General features: G+C 35.9%; 6 protein-coding genes and 3 non-coding genes across 16 annotated transcripts; 6 read left to right on the top strand and 3 right to left on the bottom strand.

The window, feature by feature from the left end:
- Window positions 1-119: 119 nt before the first annotated feature.
- LOC142540003 (stress-related protein-like) lies at window positions 120-4,891 on the top strand. Of its 2 annotated transcripts, XR_012819003.1 has the most exons (4): window positions 120-278; window positions 367-591; window positions 1,088-2,195; window positions 2,267-4,891. XR_012819003.1 is itself a non-coding variant. In XM_075645830.1 (3 exons), exons 1-3 carry the CDS (start codon window positions 243-245, stop codon window positions 1,541-1,543), a joined length of 717 nt encoding a protein of 238 aa, XP_075501945.1. In that variant the 5' UTR covers window positions 120-242; the 3' UTR covers window positions 1,544-4,891. The 2 variants fall into 2 exon arrangements, 1 of the variants encoding a protein (XP_075501945.1); XM_075645830.1 differs by having other exon boundaries at window positions 1,088-4,891.
- Window positions 1,039-7,218, bottom strand: LOC142540002 (pentatricopeptide repeat-containing protein At4g25270, chloroplastic). The gene is made up of 2 exons (XM_075645829.1): window positions 5,411-7,218; window positions 1,039-5,325 (listed from the first exon to the last, which is right to left on the bottom strand). Exon 1 carries the CDS (start codon window positions 7,019-7,021, stop codon window positions 5,465-5,467), a length of 1,557 nt encoding a protein of 518 aa, XP_075501944.1. The 5' UTR covers window positions 7,022-7,218; the 3' UTR covers window positions 1,039-5,325; window positions 5,411-5,464.
- On the top strand, window positions 2,977-3,097 carry LOC142541243 (small nucleolar RNA U19). The gene has a single exon (XR_012819307.1). It is a non-coding gene; the product is annotated as a small nucleolar RNA U19 (small nucleolar RNA).
- LOC142541250 (small nucleolar RNA snoR138) lies at window positions 3,526-3,681 on the top strand. Its single transcript, XR_012819314.1, has one exon. It is a non-coding gene; the product is annotated as a small nucleolar RNA snoR138 (small nucleolar RNA).
- On the top strand, window positions 3,845-3,924 carry LOC142541189 (small nucleolar RNA SNORD36). Its single transcript, XR_012819256.1, has one exon. It is a non-coding gene; the product is annotated as a small nucleolar RNA SNORD36 (small nucleolar RNA).
- Window positions 7,219-7,860: 642 nt separating the features above from the next.
- On the bottom strand, window positions 7,861-14,233 carry LOC142540001 (importin subunit alpha-4-like). Its single transcript, XM_075645828.1, has 10 exons — window positions 13,899-14,233; window positions 12,579-12,675; window positions 12,401-12,492; window positions 12,181-12,312; window positions 11,805-11,990; window positions 11,485-11,648; window positions 11,216-11,294; window positions 10,562-10,690; window positions 9,170-9,297; window positions 7,861-8,579 (listed from the first exon to the last, which is right to left on the bottom strand). Exons 1-10 carry the CDS (start codon window positions 14,127-14,129, stop codon window positions 8,201-8,203), a joined length of 1,617 nt encoding a protein of 538 aa, XP_075501943.1. The 5' UTR covers window positions 14,130-14,233; the 3' UTR covers window positions 7,861-8,200.
- Window positions 14,234-15,190: 957 nt separating this feature from the next.
- LOC142540000 (psbP domain-containing protein 1, chloroplastic) lies at window positions 15,191-17,793 on the top strand. Of its 2 annotated transcripts, none has more exons than XM_075645827.1 (3): window positions 15,191-15,346; window positions 16,135-16,550; window positions 17,316-17,793. In XM_075645827.1, exons 2-3 carry the CDS (start codon window positions 16,152-16,154, stop codon window positions 17,535-17,537), a joined length of 621 nt encoding a protein of 206 aa, XP_075501942.1. In that variant the 5' UTR covers window positions 15,191-15,346; window positions 16,135-16,151; the 3' UTR covers window positions 17,538-17,793. The 2 variants fall into 2 exon arrangements, with proteins under 2 accessions (XP_075501942.1, XP_075501940.1); XM_075645825.1 differs by having other exon boundaries at window positions 15,194-15,346; window positions 16,119-16,550.
- Window positions 17,794-19,375: 1,582 nt separating this feature from the next.
- On the top strand, window positions 19,376-21,923 carry LOC142539998 (uncharacterized). 5 transcript variants are annotated; one of them, XM_075645821.1, is made up of 6 exons: window positions 19,376-19,572; window positions 19,673-19,742; window positions 20,288-20,554; window positions 20,989-21,093; window positions 21,173-21,220; window positions 21,553-21,923. In XM_075645821.1, exons 3-6 carry the CDS (start codon window positions 20,288-20,290, stop codon window positions 21,790-21,792), a joined length of 660 nt encoding a protein of 219 aa, XP_075501936.1. In that variant the 5' UTR covers window positions 19,376-19,572; window positions 19,673-19,742; the 3' UTR covers window positions 21,793-21,923. The 5 variants fall into 5 exon arrangements, with proteins under 5 accessions (XP_075501936.1, XP_075501935.1, XP_075501937.1 ...); XM_075645820.1 differs by having other exon boundaries at window positions 20,285-20,554; XM_075645822.1 differs by having other exon boundaries at window positions 19,673-19,843; window positions 20,285-20,554.
- A 602-nt stretch (window positions 21,924-22,525) lies between these two features.
- On the bottom strand, window positions 22,526-24,082 carry LOC142538936 (zinc finger CCCH domain-containing protein 3). 2 transcript variants are annotated; one of them, XM_075644235.1, is made up of 5 exons: window positions 23,878-24,082; window positions 23,719-23,783; window positions 23,059-23,137; window positions 22,938-22,972; window positions 22,526-22,840 (listed from the first exon to the last, which is right to left on the bottom strand). In XM_075644235.1, exons 1-5 carry the CDS (start codon window positions 24,002-24,004, stop codon window positions 22,733-22,735), a joined length of 414 nt encoding a protein of 137 aa, XP_075500350.1. In that variant the 5' UTR covers window positions 24,005-24,082; the 3' UTR covers window positions 22,526-22,732. The 2 variants fall into 2 exon arrangements, with proteins under 2 accessions (XP_075500350.1, XP_075500351.1); XM_075644236.1 differs by lacking the exon at window positions 22,938-22,972 and having other exon boundaries at window positions 22,526-22,839.
- Window positions 24,083-26,766: the final 2,684 nt, after the last annotated feature.

The raw sequence follows: 26,766 nt of genomic DNA, 5'->3' as shown, positions 1-26,766 counted from the left end.
TATCGTTGCTGCAAATTTGATTTGAAGCGTCACCGATCATATAGTTATATAAAATTTATATATTTTATAAATAAATATATATGGAGGAAACATACCTTAATTGTAGAGAAATCGACATGGGAATTAGGAAAGTTTCTGGAAGAAAAGTTTTGTCAACGCCCCGAATCACGCGTTCCCATTTATCTTCATAAATACCGCAACGGTTCCTCCTCCCAAGAGATGTCGAATTCAAATCTGTGGTTATGGAGCAAGCAGATTCCAACCCCCAATCTAATTTCGTAAGAATTTTACAAATTTTGTCGTCTTATCATCATATGTTTTACTGTATTATTTATGATCTGCCTTTCCTCTGATAATTGTGTCAAGATGGAGAAGGACAAGATCAGGCCGAAATACCTTGAATTCGTGCAAGTCGCGGCTCTCCATGCCCTCATTTGCGCTTCCAGGCTCTACAACTACGCAAAGGAAAAGTCGGGCCCTTTGAAGCCCGGAATCCACTCCGTCGAGGATACCGTCAAAAACGTCGTCTCCCCTGTTTACGACAAATACCATCATCTCCCTGTCGAGGTCCTCATGTTTCTCGATCGCAAGGTCTATTTCTCTCTCTCTATTTTTTTTGGTTAATAATAATAACTGTCATTGTAATTTTTTGGGTTCAATTAATATAGTTTGGTTTTCCAACGCATGGAAACACCGCTGGATTAGAAATTACAAGATTAGTAATAAATTGTGTTCAACTTGGGTACCAAATAATTATTGTCGTCGTCTCTCCATTGGTCGACGCTTTAATTCTTTCTACTCGGGACCTGTTTTTCTGGGCATCAAATATGTAATTCTAAAGTGCACTTGCACATGGATAGCTCGCAATTGATCTCCGAGGCTGCAGACAGGGGCTACTCAAGCACTGATGTGAGCAAGGCTGGTGGAGGGAGGGCGGGGGAGTTATCATGCTTTCATATTTTTAGTAAATGTGTGCTTAAATTTTAATTTGTTCGCACGGTGGATTCATCCGATAGCACCATGTGGTAGAGGTTGATATTGTTTTTTTGCTGATGAAGGACTTGTACAATGTTCGTTCTTATTTCAGGTTGGCGAATCTGTGAACAAGGTGCAGAGTAGTGTACCCCCAACTCTGAAGCAAGTATCAACCCAAGCAATGGATACAGCTCAGAAAGCTCCACAGGCTGCTCGTTCTGTCCTGGCAGATGTCAAGAATGCGGGCATGGTGGAGACGGCCTCGGGGCTTGCAAAAACTGTGTACACTAAGTGTGAGCCTACTGCCAAGTACATGTACACCAAATATGAACCCGTAGCCGAGTCCGCCTGGCAATCCCTGAATAAGCTGCCACTCTTCCCTCGAGTGGCTCAAGCTGTTGCTCCGACAGCCAGTTATTGTTCGGAGAAGTATAATCATGCCGTTCAAGTTTCAGCTGAGAAAGGGTTCAAGGTTGCTTCGTATCTCCCGTTGGTACCCACCGAAAAGATTGCTAAGATGCTTAACACTGGAAACATGGCGGAGCCTTTGGTTTCTGGTGTCCATTGATGATGTTCTTTTACCATAACCGGTGATACTATCCGTGCTAGCGATTTGTTATATCAGTCTTTGTTTTTGTATGTTTGGGAAGTCCGTCCATTCTTGTTACTAAATATAAGAAAATATTTAAATATCACCGTTCATTCTGTTTTGCCAACAACACATGAATTGTAGTTCATATCACGTTAACTTGAGATGGCGTCTTGTGGTGAAGTCCATTTACAACAAACATCTCTCCAACTCAGGTCAGGTAAGGTCAGGGACATGGTCAAGAAATTTTTTTATCCTAGGTTTTGATTCAACGGAAACTAAGCCCAAGATTCACGAAACAATAAATATTTCACTTGCTATTGTGTTTTACAAAAATTTAACCTAATTTATAATTAAAATACATAATAATCATATTTTTTACCTGAGCTGGATTCCAGCTCAGCCTTTAGGGTGGCTCCGCCCCGTCCCTGGGTAAGGTACACGTGGTTTGCATTCTTTTCTCCACCGCTACAATTGCTTGTGCTGTCACAAAAGAGTCGCTTGTTTACGCCTACACCGTTTGCTTCTCTCCTTCTCTCTATTCTTCTTCACCCCTATCTGCCTGCCGTTCTTTTTAACCAGTCGCTTTGCGCGTTGTCCGGTCTCCTTCGCCTCTGAGAGCGTCGGTCAGGTGCATCTTCCCCATGGCTTCGTTTGGTTTTGCTGTGACTTGGTTTACTTGTAGGCTCTTCGTTTTTGTAGTTGCGGTGTTCTCGCTTCCTGGGCTCGGAATCATTCCTCTTGTTTTTTTCCCAGTTTTTTTGCTTTCGATTTGTTATCGGTGGTGCCCTATGTTCTGTTTGTTGAAGTCATCCGATTTTTTTCTTGCTTACGGTTTGCTCTACTCTCAGTTTATGTTGGGCTTTCTTATGTCTTGACATCGGCCAGCGTCGAGTTATTAGATTTTTTTTTTACCATTGTGTTTATGGTGCTGTTTTCGGGTTTTCATAACAAAACTTCAGGAATATATATGAATATGGGAGGAATTGTCATCGTAATGGCGCATTGTTTGGAAATGAAATAAAAATTTACAAAAAAAATGAACGAGGCTAGGAACCCAATCTTAAAGCCCATGGAACACTACACATTTAGGATCAAATAAGGCCAGCCCATTACCGTGCTCCAAGCTAATGGACCTGTAATGGTGCTGAGTGAAGGAGATCTCAGAGAATAAACCCTAGCATGCGACTCCGCCGTTGCCTACGTTCTCCATAAATCTTACCTCTACATCTCACTGCAACTCTGTCTGCTTTGCTCGCTCTCTTTCAAAATTATTTCCCCTTCATTCTCTAAAATCTAAATCTTCACCTAAGCTGTGCCAATACGAGAAAAAGTGCCGAGTTGTGACGATTTACTGTGCGAATTGGACGCCTCTTTGAGTAGCCATATGAAGAGTTAATTACTAATCTCATAGCCGGCTTAGTTACGAGGCGTACAGAAACTCTCAGATCCTTTGGGGACTTGAGAGGGAAGGTTTTTTGAGTGGACTTTTTTGTTCTTCCTCAATTGTCCTTCAAGAAGCCCTAAACATGTCCGTATGCGTGATTGTTCTTGTGGCGTCATTGGATTACTAGAACTTGGTTTTCGACCCATTTGAGAAAATTTTATTTAGAAAATTGAAATTTGATTTAATTTTATTTTTCTCCAAAACTGTAACTTTTAGTCCATCCCGTTACTCTATTTCTTGGTCATTCTCTGCTGATTACATTGTTTATGACTTTAGAAAGTGATACGGTCACTGTCGTTAATGTGGCTTGTTGGCATGAGCAAATACTGAATTCACAAATTCAGCTGCCTAGATTCGGCCAGGATGGCTGCTTGTGGAGATTTTAATAACTTTGAGCATCTTTTCCAAAACACTAGTTTGGATATGGGCTCTCGTCAAATGCTTATGGCCTGACACAAAGCTTCTACTTTTCGAAAAAAGTTATTAATAAAATGCGGAATATTTGTCATTACTCAATGCCTCTTGAATAACTGGATTGGCTCATTCGAGGATTTTCCATTTTGGTTCAGACGGGGGCGTAAATCAACATGAATCTGTTTTGAGTGCGAGGAACTATTTTCATGGTTTCCAGTTCTCTTAGTTTTACTTCAGACATCTGAATCGAATGAACACGTTTTGACTTATTGGCTTTAAATCTCTTGTTTTGTGAGCTGTTAATCACTGAGCGAGTGGGCTTCCTTTGTTATTAGCCTTTCTTCTCTCTCGATGCGGCACATCTCTTTTTTGTTTTACAATCTTCATCACTGGAAATAATTTTCAATATTCAATTTGTGGGGCAGATGATGAGCAGTTTATACTTTGGCTGAATAAACCATGTAGCTACATAATTCGAGCTTTTTAAAACTGATGCCCATTCATTTGTCATTTTAGCCCTTATGAAAATTTGAGCTTTTGAATTATTTATTTGCCTTGAGGTTTAGGATCTTGTTATAGCCATTGGGTATTTTTTCGATGCTATCCTAAATTCGAATGGCTTGAAATTCAACGAACTACACTGGCCTCAATGTGAGCCATCCAACGACACACATTAGCATAGTTTAATAGTCTCGTTTCTCTAGTGTTATCTCATGCCTTGAACAATTTGTTTTATGTGCGTGTCTTCTTTGGTGTTATCTCACGCCTTTGATCGACTCTATCATCCTAAGCTTGAGCTCGTGGCCTTGTGAAACAATTTCTTATGCAGGAAAGATTGAACTAATCCGCTCGGTCCTTGGAAGGGTGAAATATTTTTGGCTCTATGTATTAACACTTTCCTTTGGTATCTTTCACAAACTTTATAGCATTTGCAGGTCTTTGTTTGGAACTCGAAGCATCCATCTTGTTGCATGGGCTTCTCTCTGTCAACCTAAAGAAATATGTGGTACAAGCCTCAGGTACTTGAAGACATGGGAACAAAGCATTACTTGCCAAAGTTCCTTGGGACATCCACTCTGTGGATAAAATGGATTAACCATGAAAAATTGGACCTTTGGTAGTGGAATGCAAGGCCAACGATTCAAACTACAGGATCCATTTCCGAGTCGTCTGAGTTGCTGTCTAAGTGGTTCTCGAGTGTTTCTCCTTCCAAACGGGCCGACCGACTCCCTTTCTTTTATGTTAGCAACATGAGGAGAATGTTTCTCTTGTTTTAGTGTTCGTTCTTTCAGTAGCAGGCCGTCTTTGGTCCAAAGTGTGGAGTTTTCAATGTCCTTCACTATGTCAACCATTCCAAGCACCTTTAGATGGTTTAAAAGAGCCTACAGGGGAAAATCAGCAATCGCCTTTTAACGTATCATATTTTTGAAAGGGACTGATCCACTTTGAACACTTGGGACTGATAATATGTATAATACATGAATATGCAACAATCTCGTGTCTTTTGGGTTCTCTAACACCTCTTAATTTTTCCTATGCTCTTTTAATATATTTATATGCAATAATTTTTGTGAGAAGTTCAACTCCATCTCCAAACTAATACTATTTGATGAAACAAAGAAACTGCTTGCATTAAACTTTGTCAATTGGCCCACAATTTGTCGTCTGTTTGCCTAGGGTAGTCGATTGAAACACAAAAACCTGAAATATGGTTGGGTCTGATGAATCTTTACCCGATCAATATTTAATGCATGCGTTTTTACTTTTGACTAACATCCTGGTTATACTGATAGTTGGGCGGACTTTTCGCACTTGGACAACCCCGTCTGATGGCGATACCTCGTCATTAATAACGTCTCCAGTGGACTTGTGGCCTTACCTTAAATTGAGTGGGTTTCAACTTTCAAAAAAAAAAGTGAGCGGATTTAGATTTCAAAAAAACCCAAATCGTCAGCTCCAAGGATTAGTGAAAGTGGAATTCTTACCCACATATACCGAAAATTGCAGCTCAATCTATGTCCACAACTAACTTGATGCCTTCACAAGTCCAGTCCTCGTTCCATCATTGCAACTTTTATTCGATCCATGTCCTCGTAACGACCCACATTTCGATAAATCTTCATCAAGAGTTCAAAATTATGCTCCCCATCTGGCTCCAACTCAAACATATGTTTCGCAGCTATCTCTCCTATATTAATGTTACCATGAACATAACAAGCATAAAGCAACGCACCCCATACAGTCGGCCCAGCCTCGAACTCCATTTTACTGGATATAAACTTGTATGCTTCATCGATCAAACCCGCCTTTCCATATAGATTCACCATACACCCATAGTGCTCCATACTCGGGCTCAAACAAATCCCCTCGGTCATCAAAACAAACAACTCTTCCCCATCCTTCACCAATCCCAAATGAGCACAAGCAGATAACAGTGAAACAAATGTGATTGAATCTGGTGAGGCCTCACCAGATTCCATCATGCGTTTGAAGTACTCAAGAGCTTGGGGATCCTTCGAGTGGGCTGAAATTATTGAGTTCCATGAGACTATATCCCTCTCGGGCATACACTCAAATAACCATCTTGCTTGGTTTAACTTATCCTGGTTCGAGTAAAAAAGGATCAAAGAGTTACATACGGATAAATTCCACTCCATCCCTCTTCGAATAATCCATCCATGTACTTGTGCCCCGATCATGTAAGGTGAAATGCTACTCAAAACGGATGAAATGGTAACAGAGTCAGGTTCACAGCTTCTGGATATCATCAACCGAAAGATCTCAAATGCTTCGGTTTCAAGATTGTGCTTGAAGTACCCAATGATCATAGTATTCCAAGAAATCAAGTCCTTGTCGTTAATTCGATCAAACACGTGCCGAGCCTTGACAATGTCGCCACATTTGGCATACATATCAACAAGAGAATTCAGCACAAACGTGTCATTGCCAAGCCCGAATCTGATCACATGCCGATGAATCTCTTCACCAACTTGAATCATACCAATTCCTCCACAAGCCTTCAACACCCGCGGAAAAGTGTACTCGTCAGGCTTCATGTCCTCTTCCACCATCTGAAAGTACAATGCCACCGCATCTTCATACAAACCCATCTCTACATAGCCAGAAATAAGCGAATTCCACGGAAAAGCGGACAAATTTCGGCCACTCATTTGATCAAACATTTCGTGTGCTTTCTCCACGTACCCATTAGTAGCATACAAACGGATAAGCTTTGATGAAATTCCGACATTCTTACCCAAAAGCTTAAGAGGAATGAGATTATGAACTTTAATACCTAGATCAATGGCTTTCAATTGGGCACAGGTTTCAAGAAGCGACGCAAAGATTTGAGGATCCTCGATTATAATGCCAGTCTTGACAGAGGCTTCTAGTTTTTCGATGACAGTTTCCAGGGCCTGGATTTTGGACCGGGGAATGATATTTTGGTGGATTAAGAGTGGGGTTGGCGCTGATTTTGGGAAATGAAGTTTTTGTTTAGGATTTTGGTAGATTTGAATTCGTAACTGTCGTTTCTTCCTTCTTGCGCTGCAAGAGAAGCTTGGGTATGAAAATGGCAGCTGCAAGCAAAGCTTCATACTTTGTCACAGTAATCGGACAACAGGCACCCCTGAATTGTCCCTAAATTCATGTCAATTTTCTGTAAACCGAAAGTGGACTGAAATTCCTTCTATTTCTTTATCTCTCTCTCGTATTTTTACCTCTGTTTTTATGTGCAAAAAACAACCACGAAGAGCTTGTCACGGAGAGGTAGGAAGAAGATAAGCCAATAATTTTGGGCTGTGATTTGGCCCAATTTAGTGTTTTTTGTTGGAACAAGTTGGATTTGTGTGGTGGTCCAATGCCAGTGCACTAATTTGTTTTGAGCTGTCCCACACTTATTATTATCACTATCTAAAAAATATATTATATTTCACGAATAACATAACATCAAATCACCGTTAAAAAAAAAAAAAAAAAAAAAACATAACATCAAATCAAATAAAATATATCAGGTAAAGTACGTCTCATACAGTTTATACACAATAAACAAGAGTTTTAATTTTGTTTACTTGTGGACTCATTTGCATCAGCCAGTCTGTGAGTAACCTAACATTTGATCCAATATATAAGCAAAGGAACCATTTTTCTTATGTGATGCTATTCTCGAAAATGTCAAGACAGATTTGAGTGTTTCTCTCTGATTTTTAATCTCTTTTATCGCACTTCCCATGTAATAAATTAAAGACGACTCCAAACTTATAACTACTGAAATCAAATCTTGATAAAATAAGGAGCAAATCTTCTCTGCTTGATCCAAGTCTAACGATAGATGTAGCATTTTTTTAGCCATACGAAAACCAGGTGCCACAAAAAGACATTTTTGGAGCATTTTGCTTGCTCATTGTAGACTAAACCTAAGCACGATAAAGTAATGTAAATTTTAACTAGGTACTTTGGAATACATCAAAAAATGTCAAATGTGAATAGATTTTACAGATTCTGAACCTACTATCATTTCCATGACAAAAACACGGTTCACAGTGACACTTACATATATCGTCGACTCGACTTGCAATCATAATTACAGCACCAAAAATCCAGAAACAACTTTTTCTCTGTAATGTAGTGATAAAAGAAAATATCATATAAATTCAAGGCTTCAACTTCCAAAAACCATGATGATTGGCAATAATAAACACAGACACCAAAGATTACATACTTAAAGAATAAAACAAGACCTGAAACAGAAAGTAGATCGGATCCCGGAAAACCGTTCAACCAAATTTGAAGCCTCCGGTAGGAATATTCGGCTGATTATTGCCGAAGTTGAAATCTTGATGATTTCCATCTACGTGATTAACAAGATTTTGATCCTCATCTTCTTCAGCCCAGTACTTCTCCAAAATTTTCACGGCCTTTTCATATATTTCCGTGTTGTCATGGCTCTGGAGATTTTCTATTTTGTCTAGCCCTTCACAATCATCGATCATTTGCGCATATATATTGATTCCATCATTCAAACCATTTTCTTTATCTGTCTCACCTATCTTCAAAATGTTTTCAAGGCCCTCCAGGCACACGGTGATGATCCTTGGGTCCGGACATATTAAGAGATCGCATAGTGGCTTGATGCAACCTTGGCTCACCAAGAATCTGCAACAATAGTCATCATGTGAGAATCCATTTTGTTCAAACATGTTTGTAAGCTATAATTACAACTTCGTGGTAAGCAAGCAAACTCCTATAATTTCTGGCAGGTATCAACTACACTTGTAAAAGACACATCACTCACCCAACAGTTGGCCTTTCAGTATGCTAGTTTCTATAACTCGTGAAAAATATAAAAATTACTGTCACGAATGTCATCGACCAATCTCTCCTAAACCTATAGTACAAAGAAATGGTGCAAAGGGCCTGGGTACTTGAGAATTCAAAACAATATCAAAACACAACGTATTATGGACCTTACAAAGAAAAATGAGTTATTGACTATAGAATTCAAAACAATATCCGACTTGATTGGATTTGATATCAAAAGCAAAATACAATGCATTATAGACCTTACCAGATCTTTTTGGTTTTTTTTTGATGAAAAATCTGGCAGCTATCATTTCCGTTTTCTCAAAACATTGAATAATTGACGATTCAATTTTATTCAACTTCCTCTTGAATTGAATTATAAGAGTTAAAAAAAAATTTGTACTACTGACATCACATAGAGATAAGAGGAATCACCACAATACCTAATCTGCTCGTGAGATCCACCAGAGGTGGCATTTGATATTGCCCATGCAGCCTCTTTCTTAATTTCAAACTCTGCATGTTGGAGAAGTTGCACCAGGGGAAGAAGGATATTAGCCTCAATGACGGCCTGCTCCAAATAAATTCAACAAAATCATGAAAGAAATGCTCCCAAACAAACACACCAAAAGCATCTCCTCACAACTTATAGCTCTCAAGAAGAAAGACACCATCGACATCATCTGCTTCTACCTTTTTCTATAAATTGACATTTGCTGACTTATTCAGCTTACTTGTTCAGTCTTAACGAAAAATGTTCAGCCGCCACTTAAACCAGTAAGCTACTGGCTAAGCTTGTAACCTTTTGAATAATGTGAAACTGAGGCCTTCAAATTTTTTAGTTGAATTCAGAATGACAGTCTATTACAACGATAATTACCATAAGCTGTCAGTCTGACTGCAGCTCTTATGATGCTAGCCTTGAAGGGCAAATAAAGATTCCAAATGGGTCACTACGGAGTATGGATCTCCAGTTACAAAGCACACAAAAAACAGCATTAAAAAATGTGTCCTTGGAGTCGATCATGTATATATCCAATTTGCTAACGATTAAAAAGTTCACCCAAACCAAAAATCTTGGATAACTTAACTTTCATATTCTTTCTCGGAAGAGGGCTGTGACAAATGGATGGAGTTAAAGAAAGAAAATCCTATTCAAAACAGAGGTTTTAACAAAATAATTTCAACAGCAGAGAGACCTCTTAAAAGAGAGATTTACCTCACATTCTACTCTGAACTATTAAGGTTGTCATAAAAACATGAACAATAGATATCCCAGTCCTCCCAATTACTTCATTACATCGGATTTAGCTACCTCTGCTTTATAGAGATTAATGATTTTCCCTAGGTTTGCTGTTACATTAAGTACCATATAGCATCTTATTCTGATTAAAACCTCTGCTCATGAGTAGACTTGAGAAATATATGCATTGATCGCTATGTGTCTTATAGTTTACAATAATTCATCCAACATTCAGCATATCAGCCACACCATTTTAGGATAAAACTTCCAACACTTGCTCCATATAACACGGCAGCAAGACTAACAGAAGTCTTGTAGACATTCCATCTAACCTTAAAAAGAATAAGTCAACCACAAACTCCAAGAACTAAAAATAAATGGAAAAAAAAAAAGCAAAAAATAAATGAAGATAGAATGATAGATGCATGCCAAAATTAATTACTATCCATTTTATGTTTATTTGTTCAAACTAGTTGATTCCACAAGTTATTGTTTGCATCATAAACAGATATCAAGGAAGTGAGGAACAATTCACTTTAAGTATTCAGCAATATCTAATTACACCAAACCAAGAGAGAAAAACTTACTCTACCTGTATTTGAGCTTTATTTCCAGCAGTGATATTAGAAATTGTCCAGCAAGCTTCTTTTTTAATGCTTTTCTTGTGATTTTGTGTGAGAAGTTGATAGAGGATGGGGAGAACTTGGTTGTCAATTACAAACTGTAGCAATAAAAAAACAATTTGAAGTAAATAAGAAAAACAAAATGGTGGTGGACAATAAGTTTTTATGCTCCATCAGCCACAATTGATTCCCAGAAATTATCTCCATCGGATGTAGTGTGTGTGTGTACAGTGTACACGCTTCTGTGCATGTGTTTTTGTCCAGTTCCTACTTCCAGACTTCACCATCATCACATAAAAGAGTAAAGAAAATAATAATGCATATCAGATTCCAGAGATGGACATCTTACATAAAACATTTAGTGCCTAAACAAACCACATCAAATTGATTTTTCAGATGGATTAACATTACAAATCGTTCACATTTTTTCAACATCAATCCCTTGGATGGAAACTAACAAGAAGGATAAGTCAATTAAAGCCAACAAACATATAACTCTGCCATGAGAATCTTGAAGGAGAACTATTTATCATATGAGAAAATTTATTTTCAAACAGATGTCCAAATATCAGTGCATCGATAAGGGAACACACAAAATAAAAGGACAATATGTATCATAATACCTGTGTCTGACCATCATCACCGGTGACAATATTCCCCACAGTTCGAAGTGCAGGTACAAGAACAGTAGGTGATGGATGGCTTCATTAAAAACAAAAATTCATCAGCAGCATAAGATGCAAAATTTTTAGCAATCCTTTGGCATTAGCAGGGAGGAAATCTGAATGGAATCTAGAGAGGGAAAAGGATAAGAAGACAGGAAAGGAAAGGAAAGGAAAGGAAAGGAAGAAATGTAAATATTAAAATTCCAGTAATGAGAATGGTAACATACAGCAAAAGCTCCACAAGTCGGGGACAGACACCTGCCTCAAGCACAGCTTGAATTTTATCGTTTGTTCCATCAGAAAGATAAGAAAGAGCCCAGCAGGCATCAGTCAACACCTCCTCATCGTTCAAGTGAATAAGATGTCTAAGAACAGGCAAGGCAGGCTTCACCTGATCAAGTTTCCAAAAAGCAAACCACTTGTCACACTAAACTAACCACTAAAACAAATTAAGAACATAGCATAATCGATCTTAGCATTTTTCAGTAGCTTGATGCCAAAACAATTGAGAAGATGAGACATCACATGGCGTGAATTTATCTCATACCTGCTCAAACGGTGTGGGTGGCTTCCCTCGACAGAAATTAGACAATGTCCATGTAGCATTTCTCAGCATGGAAAGCTTTGAATTATCATTCAACTGAGCTAGCAAAGGTGCAAGGGCACCATATCCAAGGACAAGATCCCTGAAGGTTGGAGAATCACCAGCAACATTACCCAGAGCCCAGACCGCCTGCTCAATAAATATCATTTGAGGCAAATACATCAGCCATGCCGATGATAAGTGATAACTGACAGATATCAATATAATCACAAATGCCACAAGATTGAAGGTTATTGAAAATCAAACATTAAAACGCCACCAGAATACAGTACAAAAGTCCCAAGGCAGAAAAGCCCCTCGGTGAGGGCCAAGAAACTACCTGCTCACGGACATCATCACTGGTAGAACCAAGAAGGTGCACAAACTTAGGAACAGCACCATGTTCAATAACAACCCTTGTATGCTCTGACGTCCCAGAAGCAACATTTGTCAAAGCCCATGCAGCTTCAAACTGCATGTTGAAAAAAGTTCTTTATAACCTACAAAAGAAAAGTACTATGTAGAAAACATTAAACGAGGAATCCTCATGGAGAACTTACTTGAAGCTGAGGCAGGTCATTCCTATCAAGGAAGTCGACAAACCTAGGGATAACCCCAGATTTGATCACCTCATCAATTGGAGGGCTTCTCTCTGCAAAGTTAGGAAATTAAATACAATACAATAAAAAGATACAAACCAAATTCTTCAAATTTTAAACTTTTGTGAAACAACAATACCAATTGATAAAAGCTTTCTAAATTGTGTGGTTGCCTCCACTTGAGCAGAAGGATCATCAGACCATACTCCTTGGACCATCAGAGGAATATTTTCTAACTGTCAAAATAAATTGATTGTGAACACCACAAAAGTAGTGCTAGCAGCTTGTATCCGAGATTAAAGGTTAACAGAAAAATCTAACTAAAACAAAACTGTGGGATGCAAACCCAGTTGTACACTCCCTTCATTCTAGGGGAATGCCACTGAATTGAGATTACAAGATCCGTGTCAAGACAATATGCAAATAGAATATGGCAACAAAAGGCAAACAATATTCAGACCTCATCTGAGAAGCATAACTACTATGTAGCACAGAAAATTATTGTCAGAAACCAGAAAGTGGAAGTCTGCTTAAGTAACATTCAATCGAATAATGAAAATAAGCGGGCTGGAAAGTATCAAATATCAACGACATTTTCAGATTGAAACAAAAAAAAAATCCTCTGATACCGTTCAGCAATGACAAAAATCATCTTCACATGGCACTAACAATTTTGTAACCCACAAAGACTCAGACTCCAAAATAGACACTAAAATTATACATACAGAACAAGATTAACTTCCAAAAATGTAGGAAAAAGATGAATAAATTATAAAGTTTGACATGAACCATTCCCAGATACATTTCTACTCAAATAAATATCAGACTAGATCCCTAAATGGAACCTATTAATGCCTTCTCATTAACAGTTCAGCTTATCCTGCATCAATTTCCAACATTTAAAAAACGACAAACAAAATTCCCTTCTCAGATATTTGTAGCACTTGGGAAGTAAGTCATAAGTGTCTCAGCATTTATGTGAAACCAACTTCAAGTAAAGCAAAATCATAACTTCCAAAGATTTATCACACTATTCGCCTTACTCCGCTTCAATTAAATCACAATCAGTATCCAAGTTACCAGAGGGGAAAAAGAAAGGAATTATAATACCTACTTCTACATTATCTTGGCAGCACAAATTCATCAAAAAAGTAACGGATTAATTCATTGTGGATTAACAACCTCCCAAATCAGAGATCACAGCTTTTTCAGCCAATAATCCCCATATCCAACTCAATCCAACGAAATTTAGACCAACACTCATGATTGTTCTGAAAATAAACTAAAATATTTTCTCGCAAGCTCAGCTGAAAATCAGAAAGCATGCTCTCGAACCCGATCTCTATCCCTGCCCGTAAATGAAACAAAGATAGATAGATCGGGAACCACCGAATCAATACATAACTAAAGTACAACTATTTACAAACGCAGTGACTAAAACTGAAGCGAAAGTAGTCACCTTTTTCTCGATGGCCGCAGGCGATTGGGAAGGATCGAGAGGAAAAAGCTGTTGGGGGAGACTTCCATTGGGAAGACCCTCGCGCCGCTTCTTGAGAAGATTATCTTCCCGCTTGCTCTTCCTGATCTCCACCAGATTATCCTCCCTCCGCCGCCGAGCCTCCTCCGCGTCGACTCCAATTTTGTAGCTCTTCTTCCGCACATCTGACCTGCTTCCCGGCCGCAGAGACATTGTCACTTATTTTTAGCGGAATCGGACTCCTCCTATTGTTCGAGGAAGCAGAGGGAACTTGACGGAGTGAGATTGTGAAAATGGGGAGAATGATAAAAGGTGACGGTGTGGGGACCATACCATGGGCGGCGGGCTCTGGACTCGGCTTCAATTACCCGAACCAAAACCGGGTCGAGTGTGACCGGATTATATCCAATTAATTCACGAGTTAAAAATTAAATTTGTAGAATGAGCAAAAATCGAATTAAAATCTTATTGTTTAACCTAGATGCAACAAAGTGTGGCAGAATAAAACAATAAGAAGCAATTTTCCCTAATTTTTACAAGATAAAATCAAATCTAACGCTCTGTGTACCACACCACATGATTAGTAGTTAAAAAATATCGTCAAAGAAGGAAGGAGTTATCTCGCATGTATATTATATCGTAATAGTTTTTTATATTTGATTTTTAGATTTTACTTTTATGGTACATCCTTAGGTATTAGTATACAAAAGCATTTTCTCGACTATTTTTTTCAGGAAAGGAGTTCATTGTACATGTGCGAACTCTGCCAGGGAAGTGCCAAGCCTATGTCAATTTCCTCTGTAGATGATACGTCAGAGAAAAATATCTAATCTAACACAGTGGCACACGAAGCAGAAGCAACTCAAAAACAAAATCAAGCTCTTGACAAACTTTTGTACATTTTAGGTCAAGGTCAAGGTCTCATTCAACGTAAGTAGCTTTGACAAAAACATATAAATAGAGATGCCGGGTTTGTGTTTCAATTCAACTCGCAAAAGTTTTTAAATGTGAAAATGGCATGTTCTTGTATTTTCGGTTAGGCTACAGGATAAAAGGTTAGTTAATATGAAAGGGAAAACAGAAATCTTGATTAGTATTCTAAATTTGCAATTTCTTCCCCTGCACCTTTGGGTGGACCAACTTGTAATACGGGATCATCATCAATAAAAATTACAAGTTTTTTTGTCAAAAAAAGAGAGATTTATTAACCGACGAACTTCCTTCAAGTCGCGTTTCAATTATTGACGCTTCTATCTATGCGTTACCACTTACCATAACCATATTCTTCACCCATATGGTTCCTCGATTCCCACTCAAAAAATGGCCACTCTTCTTGCGATCTCGTACTCTCCGAAGCTGAACACACCCCACTCGCGTCGATTAACGATAAATTGGCCCCTTCACCTTCCGTTTCTTGCATGCTAAATGAGGTGAGTGAGTCTCATTAATACTGGGCTCATGAGTAGAATACCTTTATCTTGACTTATCGTGTTTCTTCTTGTTGATTAAATTATCTCTTTCCCTGTTAATTTCTTCTGTTTTTCGCTTATTTCTTTTGAGTGGGAGTTTAGTGATATGATTTTGAAATACACGTTATTGATTAACATTGCAAATGATTGTATTCGCAAAACAATGTTGTTGATAAACAGTGATAAGCAAGTCAAGAATTTTTAAAAAAACATAAAATTTTAGCTCGAATGGGAGTTATTGGTTGGTGGGTGAGGGGGCCTTAGCAGCACTCACAAAAAAAAAAAAATTAATAAAAGAAAAGATTGTGGTGAATAATTTGGAAAGAAAGACAATTCCTACAAGAACCTCATCACATTGCGTTGAGGTGAGTTGCGATTATTCTTAGATGGATTAATTCCAGACAGGCTTTATAATCTGGATAGTTGCCATTCTATCCATTGGTAAAAATGTTTAGGATATTACAATGACGCGATGCAAGATTTAGGCCAGAAGGTCTGTCATGTCCCATATCTTAGTAAAGCAATCTGTAGTTTGGTCATTCTACTAATCTAGAAATTATATGACCTGGAAAGAATTGGAATAATACTTTTCCCAAGGAATTATGACACGCCTCCTGTCTCTATTATATTTCCTCAAATTGAGAAACGACAAAGTAAAATGAATTCACTTTCAAAATCATAGCTTTATAGTTGTACAGCTTCTCACAAGACATTTTCTAATATATATAACCAGAGTAAAGGTTTTGCAGTTCCAAGAAGAAATGCTATGGCATTGATCCTCTCAGGTTACATCCTCTCAATTTCCAGTACCCAAAATACTACTTTTGCACAGTCTGTAGTATACAGGGAATACATAGATTCATTTGATGGATACTCATTCAAGTACCCGGGCAACTGGATTCAAGTACGTGGTGCTGGTGCTGATATATTCTTCAGGGACCCTTTTGTTCTCGATGAAAATATTTCGGTAGAGATATCATCTCCTTCGTCCTCCAGGTACAAGAGCGTAGAAGATTTGGGTTCACCAGAAGAAGCAGGGAAGAAAGTACTTAGGCAGTATTTGACCGAGTTCATGTCTACTCGACTTGGTGTAAGGCGTGAATCAAGAATAATTTCTACGTCTTCGAGAGTGGCCAATGATGGGAAGCTGTACTATCTAGTTGAGGTGAGAGTTTTTCCCTTTTTTGGGTTGTTGAGCTAAAATTTTCTTTTTTGAGAATTTGATTGAACTATTTGTTACATGGTGAATTCGTAAATTCTGTATGAAAGATAATGGTGGCTCCCTGGTCTGTGTGTTTAAATATTCATAAATACAACCCGGTGATAGCTTAGAAGCTGTAAAGACGTACATTTGTTAGATAATTTAAATTGTAAAACTATTAAGTGAAATAAGCTATGAAAAGAAGCCATAGAAGTGGATGATATTGGTCACTGGGAAGGATGATGGAGTGTCAAAAAGTGCACATGAATGCTACATTCTATGAACTGTTTTCTCCCCCTTTAGTTCCTTCCTATCCGCACTACCATTTGATGGAATTTCAGTGTCTTTCATTTGTACGTAGATATATCAAAAGAAAAGAGGTTTATCTTCATGATCAGTATGATGCTAGAAAGAAAATCATGACTCCTTACCTAATAGCCATTTTCATTAACCAATTGATTCTATTATATTATCGATGATTTCACACATGTCAGGACATTTTATCAACTCTCTTTCATTGACAAAGACTTCTATTTCCATTTATTTCTTCATACATGACACCTACTGACCTACATATCATAGATGAGAAAACGCTATTCACTCTTCTTTTTTCTCATACATTTTTTATGGTTGTTACTTGAGAATTTATGATCGTATCATGTTTATTTCGCGTCACTGTTATGAAGAATGTGGAATTTATTGAACTATGTGACATTCTATGTATAACAGGCAAACATTAAGTCATACGCGAGCAACAATGAATTGGCAGTCATGCCACAGGACAGGGTGGTTCGTATGGAATGGGATCGGAGATACCTTTCAGTTCTTGGAGTTGAGAATAATCAACTATATGAATTACGATTACAGACTCCGGAAAAGACATTCATGGAAGAGGAAAATGATCTTCGCACCATTATGGATTCCTTTAGGGTGAAGAAAGTGGTTGCTTGATGCTGATATTTTTGGAGGCTATTTTCCATTCTTTTCGTTTTGTTAAAACAATCAAAGTTTTTGTATTATTTGGTTAGTCCTCTCTTAAGGATTTGTGTAGCTTTATGGATCTTTAGCTCTGTATTCTCAAGTCTGAGAAAATCGATCTTTCATTTGATTTTTTTTTGGTCATTGTTTGAATTTTGAAATATGACATTTTCTCTATTTTTTTTACATACATTTTCTCTATTTGAGAACAATAGTTTTTTAAGGTTTTATTTATGTCTTGTCTTGTTTCTACTCGACTTTTATTTGGAAGAAATTGTAAATAATGATTTTGTATTATTTTAGTGACTGTGAAGTACTTTTTTCAGCAAGATTAAATAAGAATAATGATAGATTTGTGTAGTCGATAAATTTTTATTGGTTTTTATTTAAAAAAAAAACAGAGAAAAGAATTCCAATTTGTGTCTATTTTTTTCTTTTTCTTAATTTCAAGGAATAAAGCAATTTACGCTGCACATACATTATTTTAGGAGAAGCCTCTGTTCTGTTGACGCAAACTTCGTATTGATCATATTTTCAAGTGAATATATGCAATTTATTTATGCATGTGCTTTGGAAATGTAATATTCTGAAGATTTATAATTACTGCACTATTTTCAGAATCACTTGATTTGACGATTGGAACACCAGCCTGGCCTTGTTTAGGTACTGGAAATTAACTTAAACGTTTCGATTAATTTTAATACGATACATAAGTTTTTAAGTAATTTATTTATTCAAACATAATATTAGTGAGCTTTCACATTCGATTATAAAATTTTACAATGATTATATACATATACATACACACACATGTAAATAATTTTTTTGATAGTTAAAACATAAACTTTTTTTTTTGAGAAAAAAACTGAACAATGAATTAAATATCATCAAGGAAATAGAAAATGTTGAGCTCTACTTTAAAGATAAAATGATCATCAAATTTTTTACTAATTTATATATATATATATGGGAGTATATTTTTTTATATGGATTTCAAAGCCGAGATGTAACGAGCATGTGCTATCCCGATCTTGGGTTCACTCGAAGGTCATGGCAAAGCAATCCTGGTATCAGTTGAGCTAGTCTTGCTAGATAGTTGGCTCAAATGAGAACTTAAGAAAAAGAGACAACGTTCTTCCGGTTCTGCCCAATGAGGAAGCAAGACAACTTGTGATAAATAGCATTTCCCTCGACGTAGAAAAACAACTAGAGCAAATCAAGTATCCGGCGGTTCCGGCCTAAAGCTCTTAAACTAACGGAGGGGTCCAACATAAATTCCGGTTTTGAGTTTTTTTTATACCATTTATCTATCATATATCCGGGGATAAATGTTTGAAATATTTTTTTTTATTCCTACATAGCTCTTTGTAATATAGTCTTGATGATTTATATTCATAATATATGTCGATTCAACAGTATTCATAATAAAAAATGATATTTTTTCATATATGAGGTTGAACAGAGATTCGTCTCATAAAATTGATTCGTCAGATCGCCTTATATGAATTTTTCTGCTCATAGATATATATGTGAGACGAATAAACTTGATTCATATTTGAAAATTTAACCACTAAACAAGAATCGAAAAATCTTTAATGTGATTTAAAACGTGCGACAATCTCTCGTACAGTTTGTCTTCTATATTACCTGGTTGGACTACAGGAGGCTATCAAAATCAATATTTTGGATATTTAAAATAATATATTCTACAAATTGAATGAGATTATAAATTCATCTCACAAAATTGGTATTAGAAGAAGCCATGATAAAATACAAGTTCTTATTTGTTGTTTCTTAGTTTGAAAACGAGTCAACGACCCCACCGTACCACCAATCTTTATCCGATCTTCTTTTGTTTCCCATCTTCTTTTGCTCCCTTTTCTTCTCTAATATAATAATAAAATATCAAGAATTATTGCTAATCAAATAACTATTCCTGATCAATTGTGTAGATAAGGTAGTGTGCGAGCTTTTCGGTATCTTTTTGCATCTTCGTTTTGCCTATTCGGTGAGTATATTCATTAAAAGCATCGTTTTTTTGCTTCATTCTTCCTGGTTTTAGATTTAAAGTTGGCTTCTCTAACTTAATTGTCAATGGGACGTTGTAGATCGGTGCGTTTTTCACTATATACTGGAAGTCTCGATAATCTTTGCTGAATTTCAAGTGGGTTTATTGCGGTATGTTTGATTCTGGATTTGGAGTTCTAATTTTCAGGGGCCTTTAAGATTTAAGATTATCAAAATTTTGGGCTTGATTGATTTTGATCGTGGTTTTGGAGGTACGGGTTTATTTCGTCGCACTGAAATGTTTATCATGTCTTGAGTCTTTTATAGAGTTTTTCACTCTCCGTGTTTCTGCTCTGCCTTTTGTGTTTGCAAATTTTTTATTTATAGTTTTGAGATTTTTGGTATTTAATACTTTAGTTTGAACTCGATGCTAGGTTCCATGACAGAATGGAAATCATGAAATTGTCAGACGAGCTCAAAGTTTTTAAATAAATGATCTCATCTTCAAACAAATTACTTTCTTTTCACAAATTTAAATTTTTTTTGATAGCCAGTTTTTTGTTGCAAGGCATTTGGTTTCTGTGGATCAAGGACTTCACAAAATATTGTTCAATTTCATCACTTGTTCTGTCATAATCTTTGTTTTTTCATAGGACGTGGATCGAGTTAGAGAATTTCATGCTTTAACATTGATTTATTACCTGGATTCTCAGTAGATGGGATCTGAAGGACCTACTTCGCCAATAACAATTCATGTGACGGGATTTAAAAAGTTTCATGGGGTGGCAGAAAATCCAACTGAAACAATTGTTAACAATCTCCAAGGTTATCTGAACAAAAGGGTTGTACCGAATGGGTTGATCATCGGTAGTTGCACAATTCTCGAAACTGCAGGGCAAGGAGCTGTTGTTTCTTTGTACCAAACGTTGCAATCTTCGGTGAGCAAGGATAACACAGTGTCCAGTTCTAGCAGGGTTATCTGGGTATGCTGCTCTTATGCATCGCGTTCTTAACTTGAAGTTGGTCTTGTTTTTCAGACAAATGCTATGAGATATACTGATATTGAACCCAACTATTCTTTGTATTAAATGGATCTCTTTCTTTACATTCGTGATACTTAACCCTGATAACATATTTCTATGGTCATGCAAAACATCATGTACAACATCAAATTATAAATTGGAACTGTCAAATGCTATCAAATCTATTGCTTATAATATAGTTTTGCTAATTCTAAGGGCAATTCTCTAAGTCTTTTGCCAATTTAAATCTAGTTGTTCACTATCAAAACATCTATAATTTACAAATATGCTAGTTGTTTTATGATTAAAATTTTTCGTACTGCGGGAACAGAATGTAACTTGTTATCATTTTTTATAGTGTTGTCTGATTTCTCTTCCTTATGTCGATAATTTAGGTCCATTTTGGAGTAAACAGTGGAGCCACAAAATTTGCTCTAGAGCATCAAGCCGTCAATGAAGCCACCTTCCGCTGTCCAGATGAGATGGGATGGAAGCCTCAGGTCGGCTTGGCCTATTAGTTCTCTCCAATCATATCTCAACATAACTAGTTTTATATAACGATGATCTTATTTATTGCAGAAAGTTCCCATTGTTCCTGCGGATGGTGGGGTTTCACGGATACGAAAGGTATGTATATATATGATGCATATGTTAGTTTTTACCTTAGGCTCAGTTGTTGAACATGGAAATGGATAAGGCGAAGCTGGTTCATAGGTTTGATACATTGACGAACTCTGGGTACACAATCATGTGTTTATACGCATAGAAAAAGGAAAATTAGTTGAAAATATAGAGAAGTACAATTGGAGGATAAGACATCATTTGAGATGAAATTACAAATAACACAACCAGCTTTTACCGCATTCGAAAATTTTCCATCTCTATTTCCCTGGTTTCCATTTGGTCATGCTAGTGTAAAACTTAACTTGTATCACAAAGCCTCGAATGTTAAAATGCAGACTTCACTTCCCATTGAGGATATTACGAAGTCCTTGGCGAAGATGGGTTATGAAGTGATGACTTCGGATGATGCTGGTCGGTTTGTTTGCAACTATGTATACTATCATTCGTTGCGTTTTGCGGATCTGAATGGAATTCAATCGATATTTGTGCACGTTCCTCTCTTCTTGACCATTGACGAAGAGATCCAGATGCAATTTGCTGCTTCGTTGTTGGAGGTAATTGCGTCATTGGAGTAATCTGAGCATCGTGGTGTTCTATCATTGTGAAGGCGATGGATATATATCGATGTATACATATTTATGGCAATGTGGTGGTTTCATATTTGATCAAGTTATAAATAATATATACTCTATTTTGTTGACGTTTTTCAAGTTCGATGAATTATTTTTTGTATCTTTTGGTTTGTGTGTAAAATAATGCATCTTTCCAAAATCACTGAGAAGGGGTTAAAATCCACTTTGCGTGTGTATGAATGGTATCTAATATAAATATTTGTATTCACTGAAAAATGAAAAGTATGTGGGTCGTCATTATTACTTATATATTGTATTAAAGATAAGAATAAGCTCCTCGAGGGAATTTTGACTGAAAATAATGTAGAACTATATAAGAAGAGGCGAAAGAGTAGAAGATTTTGCTGTTTACGCCAAAGCCAAACCATTAACTTCCCAATGTTCATTCAATTGCGTTGATTTTTACTGTCCTCACAAAAGAAATGAGCGATCAAAACAAAAATTTCTGAATCTATGGAATTAAACTATCCACAGCAGAAGACACAATGCGGTGGAAAGGAAGAAGTTTTGTTTTATTTACTTTGCATAGTATTTTGGTCGCACCATCTCTCTTTTTTTTTTTTTTGGGAAGAAACACTATGTCGCATTTTAAATCAATGACTACAAATATTTAAATCAACGAGTTGGCAGAAAAGCAGTGTATAAGTCCCTTTAGTTTCAGTCAACCCATATAATATAATGATAACAAAAGGAGTAGATTTTTATTTAAATTAGGGATTTCTGGTCTAGATGACTCTCAACTGTGCATGCATCTGTTTTGTGAGTTTGTGTCTCTGTGTGTGTGTGTGTGTGTGTGTGTGTATAAAGCTAACTTTGCAACAAATAGTATCCCATTATAGATAACAAGCACAATTCTGAAAGTTATCCATGTGCTGGTGGTAAGCTATCCCCAGTTGATGAAAGGCAGCGGCGGATATCCACCCTCAGGAGGTGGACACAATGATGGAGGCAGGCTTCCCAGGGTAGTTCCAAGTTGAGTTCCAATTACACCTAAAGTGGCAAATGGCATATCAGCATATCATATAGAAATGGCTCGCCATGTTAACTCGAAGAGACACAAATAAAAGGGAGGAAGAAGTAAACTTTCCAGTATATGACTGCACATTAGTAACAATATTTGTTCCTGAAAATTGGAAATGAATTCACAAAGTGAAACTCTAGTAGTATCAGTTTAAAAAGGAAAAGAAAACAACTAAAGAAGTGCAACACCTGCTATTCCTTGAATGTTTGTGCCCGCCACATCCTTGGGATGATAGTATTTGCAAGAATCTCCATATTGGCACGAACCCTTGAACCCCGAGGAGACAAAAAACCATAAAGATTCAAAATAACGAATGTACAGTTTGTAGCCTCCAAAACATTATTCCAACTAATGCTCTCATCTTCCAGAACCCAATAATTTGATTAACTTCATTATGTTAATTGAGTCAACTTTTCTTAGAATACACAAGCCGTGAATCCCAGAGAGGACACTATTATGAACATCATCCAACCTTTTTTCCTAGTGCATGATAACTGGATGTTATTCCCCCGAAATATTCCAAATAAGATGAATCTTCAAATAAATCCATCTTAGACCATGCTCGAGGTTCATATATCAGCCATAAATCTGTATGGTTTCCATATGATACTACCACTAGATACAGACAAATGAATATATGTGCATAGTTAATGTGGTCTACAGTATGAGAATTAGCCTTCTCCAATTTAAACTTTTCGCAACAAAATCCATCATCCAAACATAAGCTCTCCTGCTGCATTTTCCTCATTAATATACGAAGTCCAAAAACAGTGCAAAGAAAACATTTTTTTTATCAAATAAATTTCCTAAATTCTAAGAGAATAAAGGGGATTGATAAAAACACCCACCGTCCTAACAAATCGATTGCAGACTCCTTTACCAAAAGACTCAGGCTCATGAATTCGATTCAAATCTGATGACAAGAACACGAAATACAAAAGAAAAAACAAATATCATAAGCTCGTGTTTGGATATTGAATGATTGAGCAGAAACAGAGAAAACGTACTTTGGGGGGAGTACCAGGCAGCTTTGGCTCTCTGGTGCTGAATGCCCTGGAGGTGGCGCCGCCGCGCCGCAGGGGTGTCCTGGAATTCCTTATCGCAGTAATCGCAGTAGTACTTGCCCAACGGCATTCTGATTCTTGCACAGCTCTCCAAATCTGATTCCTATGGTGTTCTAAAGAAGGCTCAGTCACATGCTTCGTAATTTGCGTTTTAACTGTGAAATTATCCATTTAATTAGGAAACATTTAATTTTTTTAAAAAATTACCCTTCTCCAAATGCATTTGAACCTTTTCAGATACTAGGACTAGTCTTTTAAAAAAGTTTGATCAAGATTATATTTTGCCAACTATCCCTGTCACGTTCCGAGTCCGGGCTCGTGCCTGCGCAATAGACCACTATAGTAACTACTTCGTATTCGTCCTCGTTTTACGAAAACGATTAATCAAAGTTTTTTTTTTTTTACCGCAAAGCACTTATTTCTCGGTGTTTCATGTCAGTGACCGGCTCTGATACCATTCTGTCACGCTCGAGCCCGGCCCTCGTGACTGTACAATGAGCCCCCCTATAGCAACTATTTTCTATTCGTCATCGCTTTACGAAAACGATTAACCCAAGTTGTTATAGAAGTTCATTGTAAACACATTATAAACTCATTTTAAATTTTAAAAAAGTGGAACAATGTGTATTACAATCTCGTTAAGATTACGTATATGTGTTGACATATATACTCAAGTTAAAATTGAAAAAATAATATTTTGACATAAAACAATAAGTATTTTTTTTAAAATATGAGTTATTTTCTTAAAAAAATTAGTTGACCAGTCTATTTTACAATTTTTCTATTTTTTTAGTTAGATCAAATATTCATTTATAAAAGTAATTTGTAAAACGGTCTTACAAAATTAAAATATGACTGTCCCGAGCTTACCCAGAAATGCCTGGCCCTCTGTGTGGGTGTTTACTAAACCTGATTCCATAGTCCAGACCAATTTTCTGGAATGAAAATTTATTAGTCGAGGGATGCATGCCTATTTGCTTGTTATCCAACATTGAATTTTTGTTTAAATGAGGATCAAAATATAATTATAAGAAATAGCGAATGAGTACACTGTAATTTTGATATATAGATTAGAAAATAAATTGAAAAATAAAAGAATAAAAAAATGAGGATCAAAATATAATATAAGAAATAGCGAGAGACTACACTGTAATTTTGATATATAAATTAAAAAATAAATAGAAAAATAAAAGAATAAAAAAATGATCTCAATGAGCATTGAACATATGACCTAAACACAAAGAAACAATGATTCTATCCGCTGAACTACGTATAACTTACATTAAAACTTTAACATTTTATTAATATAAATATTTATTAAAACAGACCATGACATCAAAGTTAGTTACTCTAAGGATCTCAAAATTAATAAAATAGTATAAAAGTATAGATGATATTAATAGTATTCCTACTCCATTTTGCTATTGATAATATTCCTACTCCATTTTGCTATAGATTCATCGAAATTCTAAGATAATCAAATTTGTCCACCTTTAGTAATCAATTGGATCATCTAAATTCTATGTTTTATTTTTCAAGGTAGCACCTAACTACCTATGCAATTGCTGTAATTAATTCATAATTTATGTAATATATGTTTTTTTATTTTTTTACTCAAATTAAAACTAGACTCTATTGAAAACGTAAACTATATTAAAATTTTTGTATTGATTATATCAATCAGTTTAATTAAAAAACGTATAAATAAATTTAAAATACAAATGATTGCAATGTTCATTATCACTCATGAGGTAAACTATTCAAAAATAAATTTTTCAATTTAAATAATTTCATGGTCATATTACTTACTAAAAAAGAAATACAATATTTAATTAGTTTATTTAATTTTACTAAAAAAAAAATTGGTTAAGTGTTAAAAGTTATTACTACAATAAGGTTTTCCAATGGACATTATTTATCATTTAATAATCATAATTTATTTTATCCCAAATACATATTATTTCGAAATTACTTTAATTTGAAAGAATTAATGCATTGTAGTTTTCTTCCAAAAACCATATGTATATTGTATCTTGAATTGTCTTCTTAGAAATTCAAATAAGAGAGCACAAGAAAGTTAAAAGAGATAGATTCAAAAGAGTTTCAAATGGACATTAAATTGCTCTCAATAAACATGTATATTATCCTTAATAATCAGAAATATTTGACACCCAATGCATGCAATTCGAGATTTTCATAATTTGAAAGAGTTAATGTATGATATAATTCTGTCAAAAGCATCTAATGTATAATTTTTGTCTCATGGGATGTCTTATTTGAGGTATTTGCCATAATTTACAAGAACATTCTGATTTTAAATTATAAATAATGCAATATTGCATATTATATTAGAAACCAATTTTATTATATTTATCTTACTAAATTTATCTACTCCAAAATTAAATTCTGAATTGACTCCTCTTTTCAGCACCATATATGAGTTGAATCATTCCAAGATGTAATGTTCGTTTAAATTTAGATTTGTTCGTTGTTATGAACTACCTACATATGAAAACAATTAGAACAACGGACATTAAATTTGAAATATGTCTTTCATGATCGAGAAGTAAAAAATATTATTATTCTATTTGTACAAAATTTTAATTATTACATATTACTAATGTGATAATGTTCTTCTATGTTACAAAGTCACGGATACATTATAATATAAAATGTCCAATAATAAAAATGATTAAACTAATTCTAAAGAAAGTAAACATCTTGTAATGCCTGAAGTAAATATCACAATTTGTTGATTTAGTAATGTGAGATTACTAAATAATTAATGATTTTTAAAGAATGAAATATGACATATGTTGGTCATATGAAGTC

Source organism: Primulina tabacum, chromosome 3 (genome assembly GCF_025594145.1).
Source record: "Primulina tabacum isolate GXHZ01 chromosome 3, ASM2559414v2, whole genome shotgun sequence".
Taxonomy (NCBI): domain Eukaryota; kingdom Viridiplantae; phylum Streptophyta; class Magnoliopsida; order Lamiales; family Gesneriaceae; genus Primulina; species Primulina tabacum.
This window is presented reverse-complemented; position numbering and strand designations above follow the sequence as displayed.

What these genes read in the sequence shown, in the direction of transcription:
- LOC142540003 (XM_075645830.1), top strand. Translation starts at nt 243, where the DNA reads ATGGAGCAAGCAGATTCCAACCCCCAATCTAATTTC. An exon ending in CCAACCCCCAATCTAATTTC is followed by an intron (nt 279 to 366) that starts GTAAGAATTTTA and finishes AATTGTGTCAAG; the next exon opens with ATGGAGAAGGACAAGATCAG. An exon ending in TCATGTTTCTCGATCGCAAG is followed by an intron (nt 592 to 1,087) that starts GTCTATTTCTCT and finishes TTCTTATTTCAG; the next exon opens with GTTGGCGAATCTGTGAACAA.
- LOC142540002 (XM_075645829.1), bottom strand. Translation starts at nt 7,021, where the DNA reads ATGAAGCTTTGCTTGCAGCTGCCATTTTCATACCCAAGCTTCTCTTGC.
- LOC142540001 (XM_075645828.1), bottom strand. Translation starts at nt 14,129, where the DNA reads ATGTCTCTGCGGCCGGGAAGCAGGTCAGATGTGCGGAAGAAGAGCTAC. An exon ending in TAGAAAGCTTTTATCAATTG is followed by an intron (nt 12,493 to 12,578) that starts GTATTGTTGTTT and finishes CTAACTTTGCAG; the next exon opens with AGAGAAGCCCTCCAATTGAT. An exon ending in CGACTTGTGGAGCTTTTGCT is followed by an intron (nt 11,295 to 11,484) that starts GTATGTTACCAT and finishes TTTTTAATGAAG; the next exon opens with CCATCCATCACCTACTGTTC.
- LOC142540000 (XM_075645825.1), top strand. An exon ending in AGCTGTACTATCTAGTTGAG is followed by an intron (nt 16,551 to 17,315) that starts GTGAGAGTTTTT and finishes TATGTATAACAG; the next exon opens with GCAAACATTAAGTCATACGC.
- LOC142539998 (XM_075645821.1), top strand. Translation starts at nt 20,288, where the DNA reads ATGGGATCTGAAGGACCTACTTCGCCAATAACAATTCATGTGACGGGA. An exon ending in AGATGGGATGGAAGCCTCAG is followed by an intron (nt 21,094 to 21,172) that starts GTCGGCTTGGCC and finishes TATTTATTGCAG; the next exon opens with AAAGTTCCCATTGTTCCTGC. An exon ending in GGGTTTCACGGATACGAAAG is followed by an intron (nt 21,221 to 21,552) that starts GTATGTATATAT and finishes GTTAAAATGCAG; the next exon opens with ACTTCACTTCCCATTGAGGA.
- LOC142538936 (XM_075644235.1), bottom strand. Translation starts at nt 24,004, where the DNA reads ATGCCGTTGGGCAAGTACTACTGCGATTACTGCGATAAGGAATTCCAG. An exon ending in AAACATTCAAGGAATAGCAG is followed by an intron (nt 22,973 to 23,058) that starts GTGTTGCACTTC and finishes TCCAATTTTCAG; the next exon opens with GAACAAATATTGTTACTAAT. An exon ending in CTAATGTGCAGTCATATACT is followed by an intron (nt 22,841 to 22,937) that starts GGAAAGTTTACT and finishes TTTGCCACTTTA; the next exon opens with GGTGTAATTGGAACTCAACT.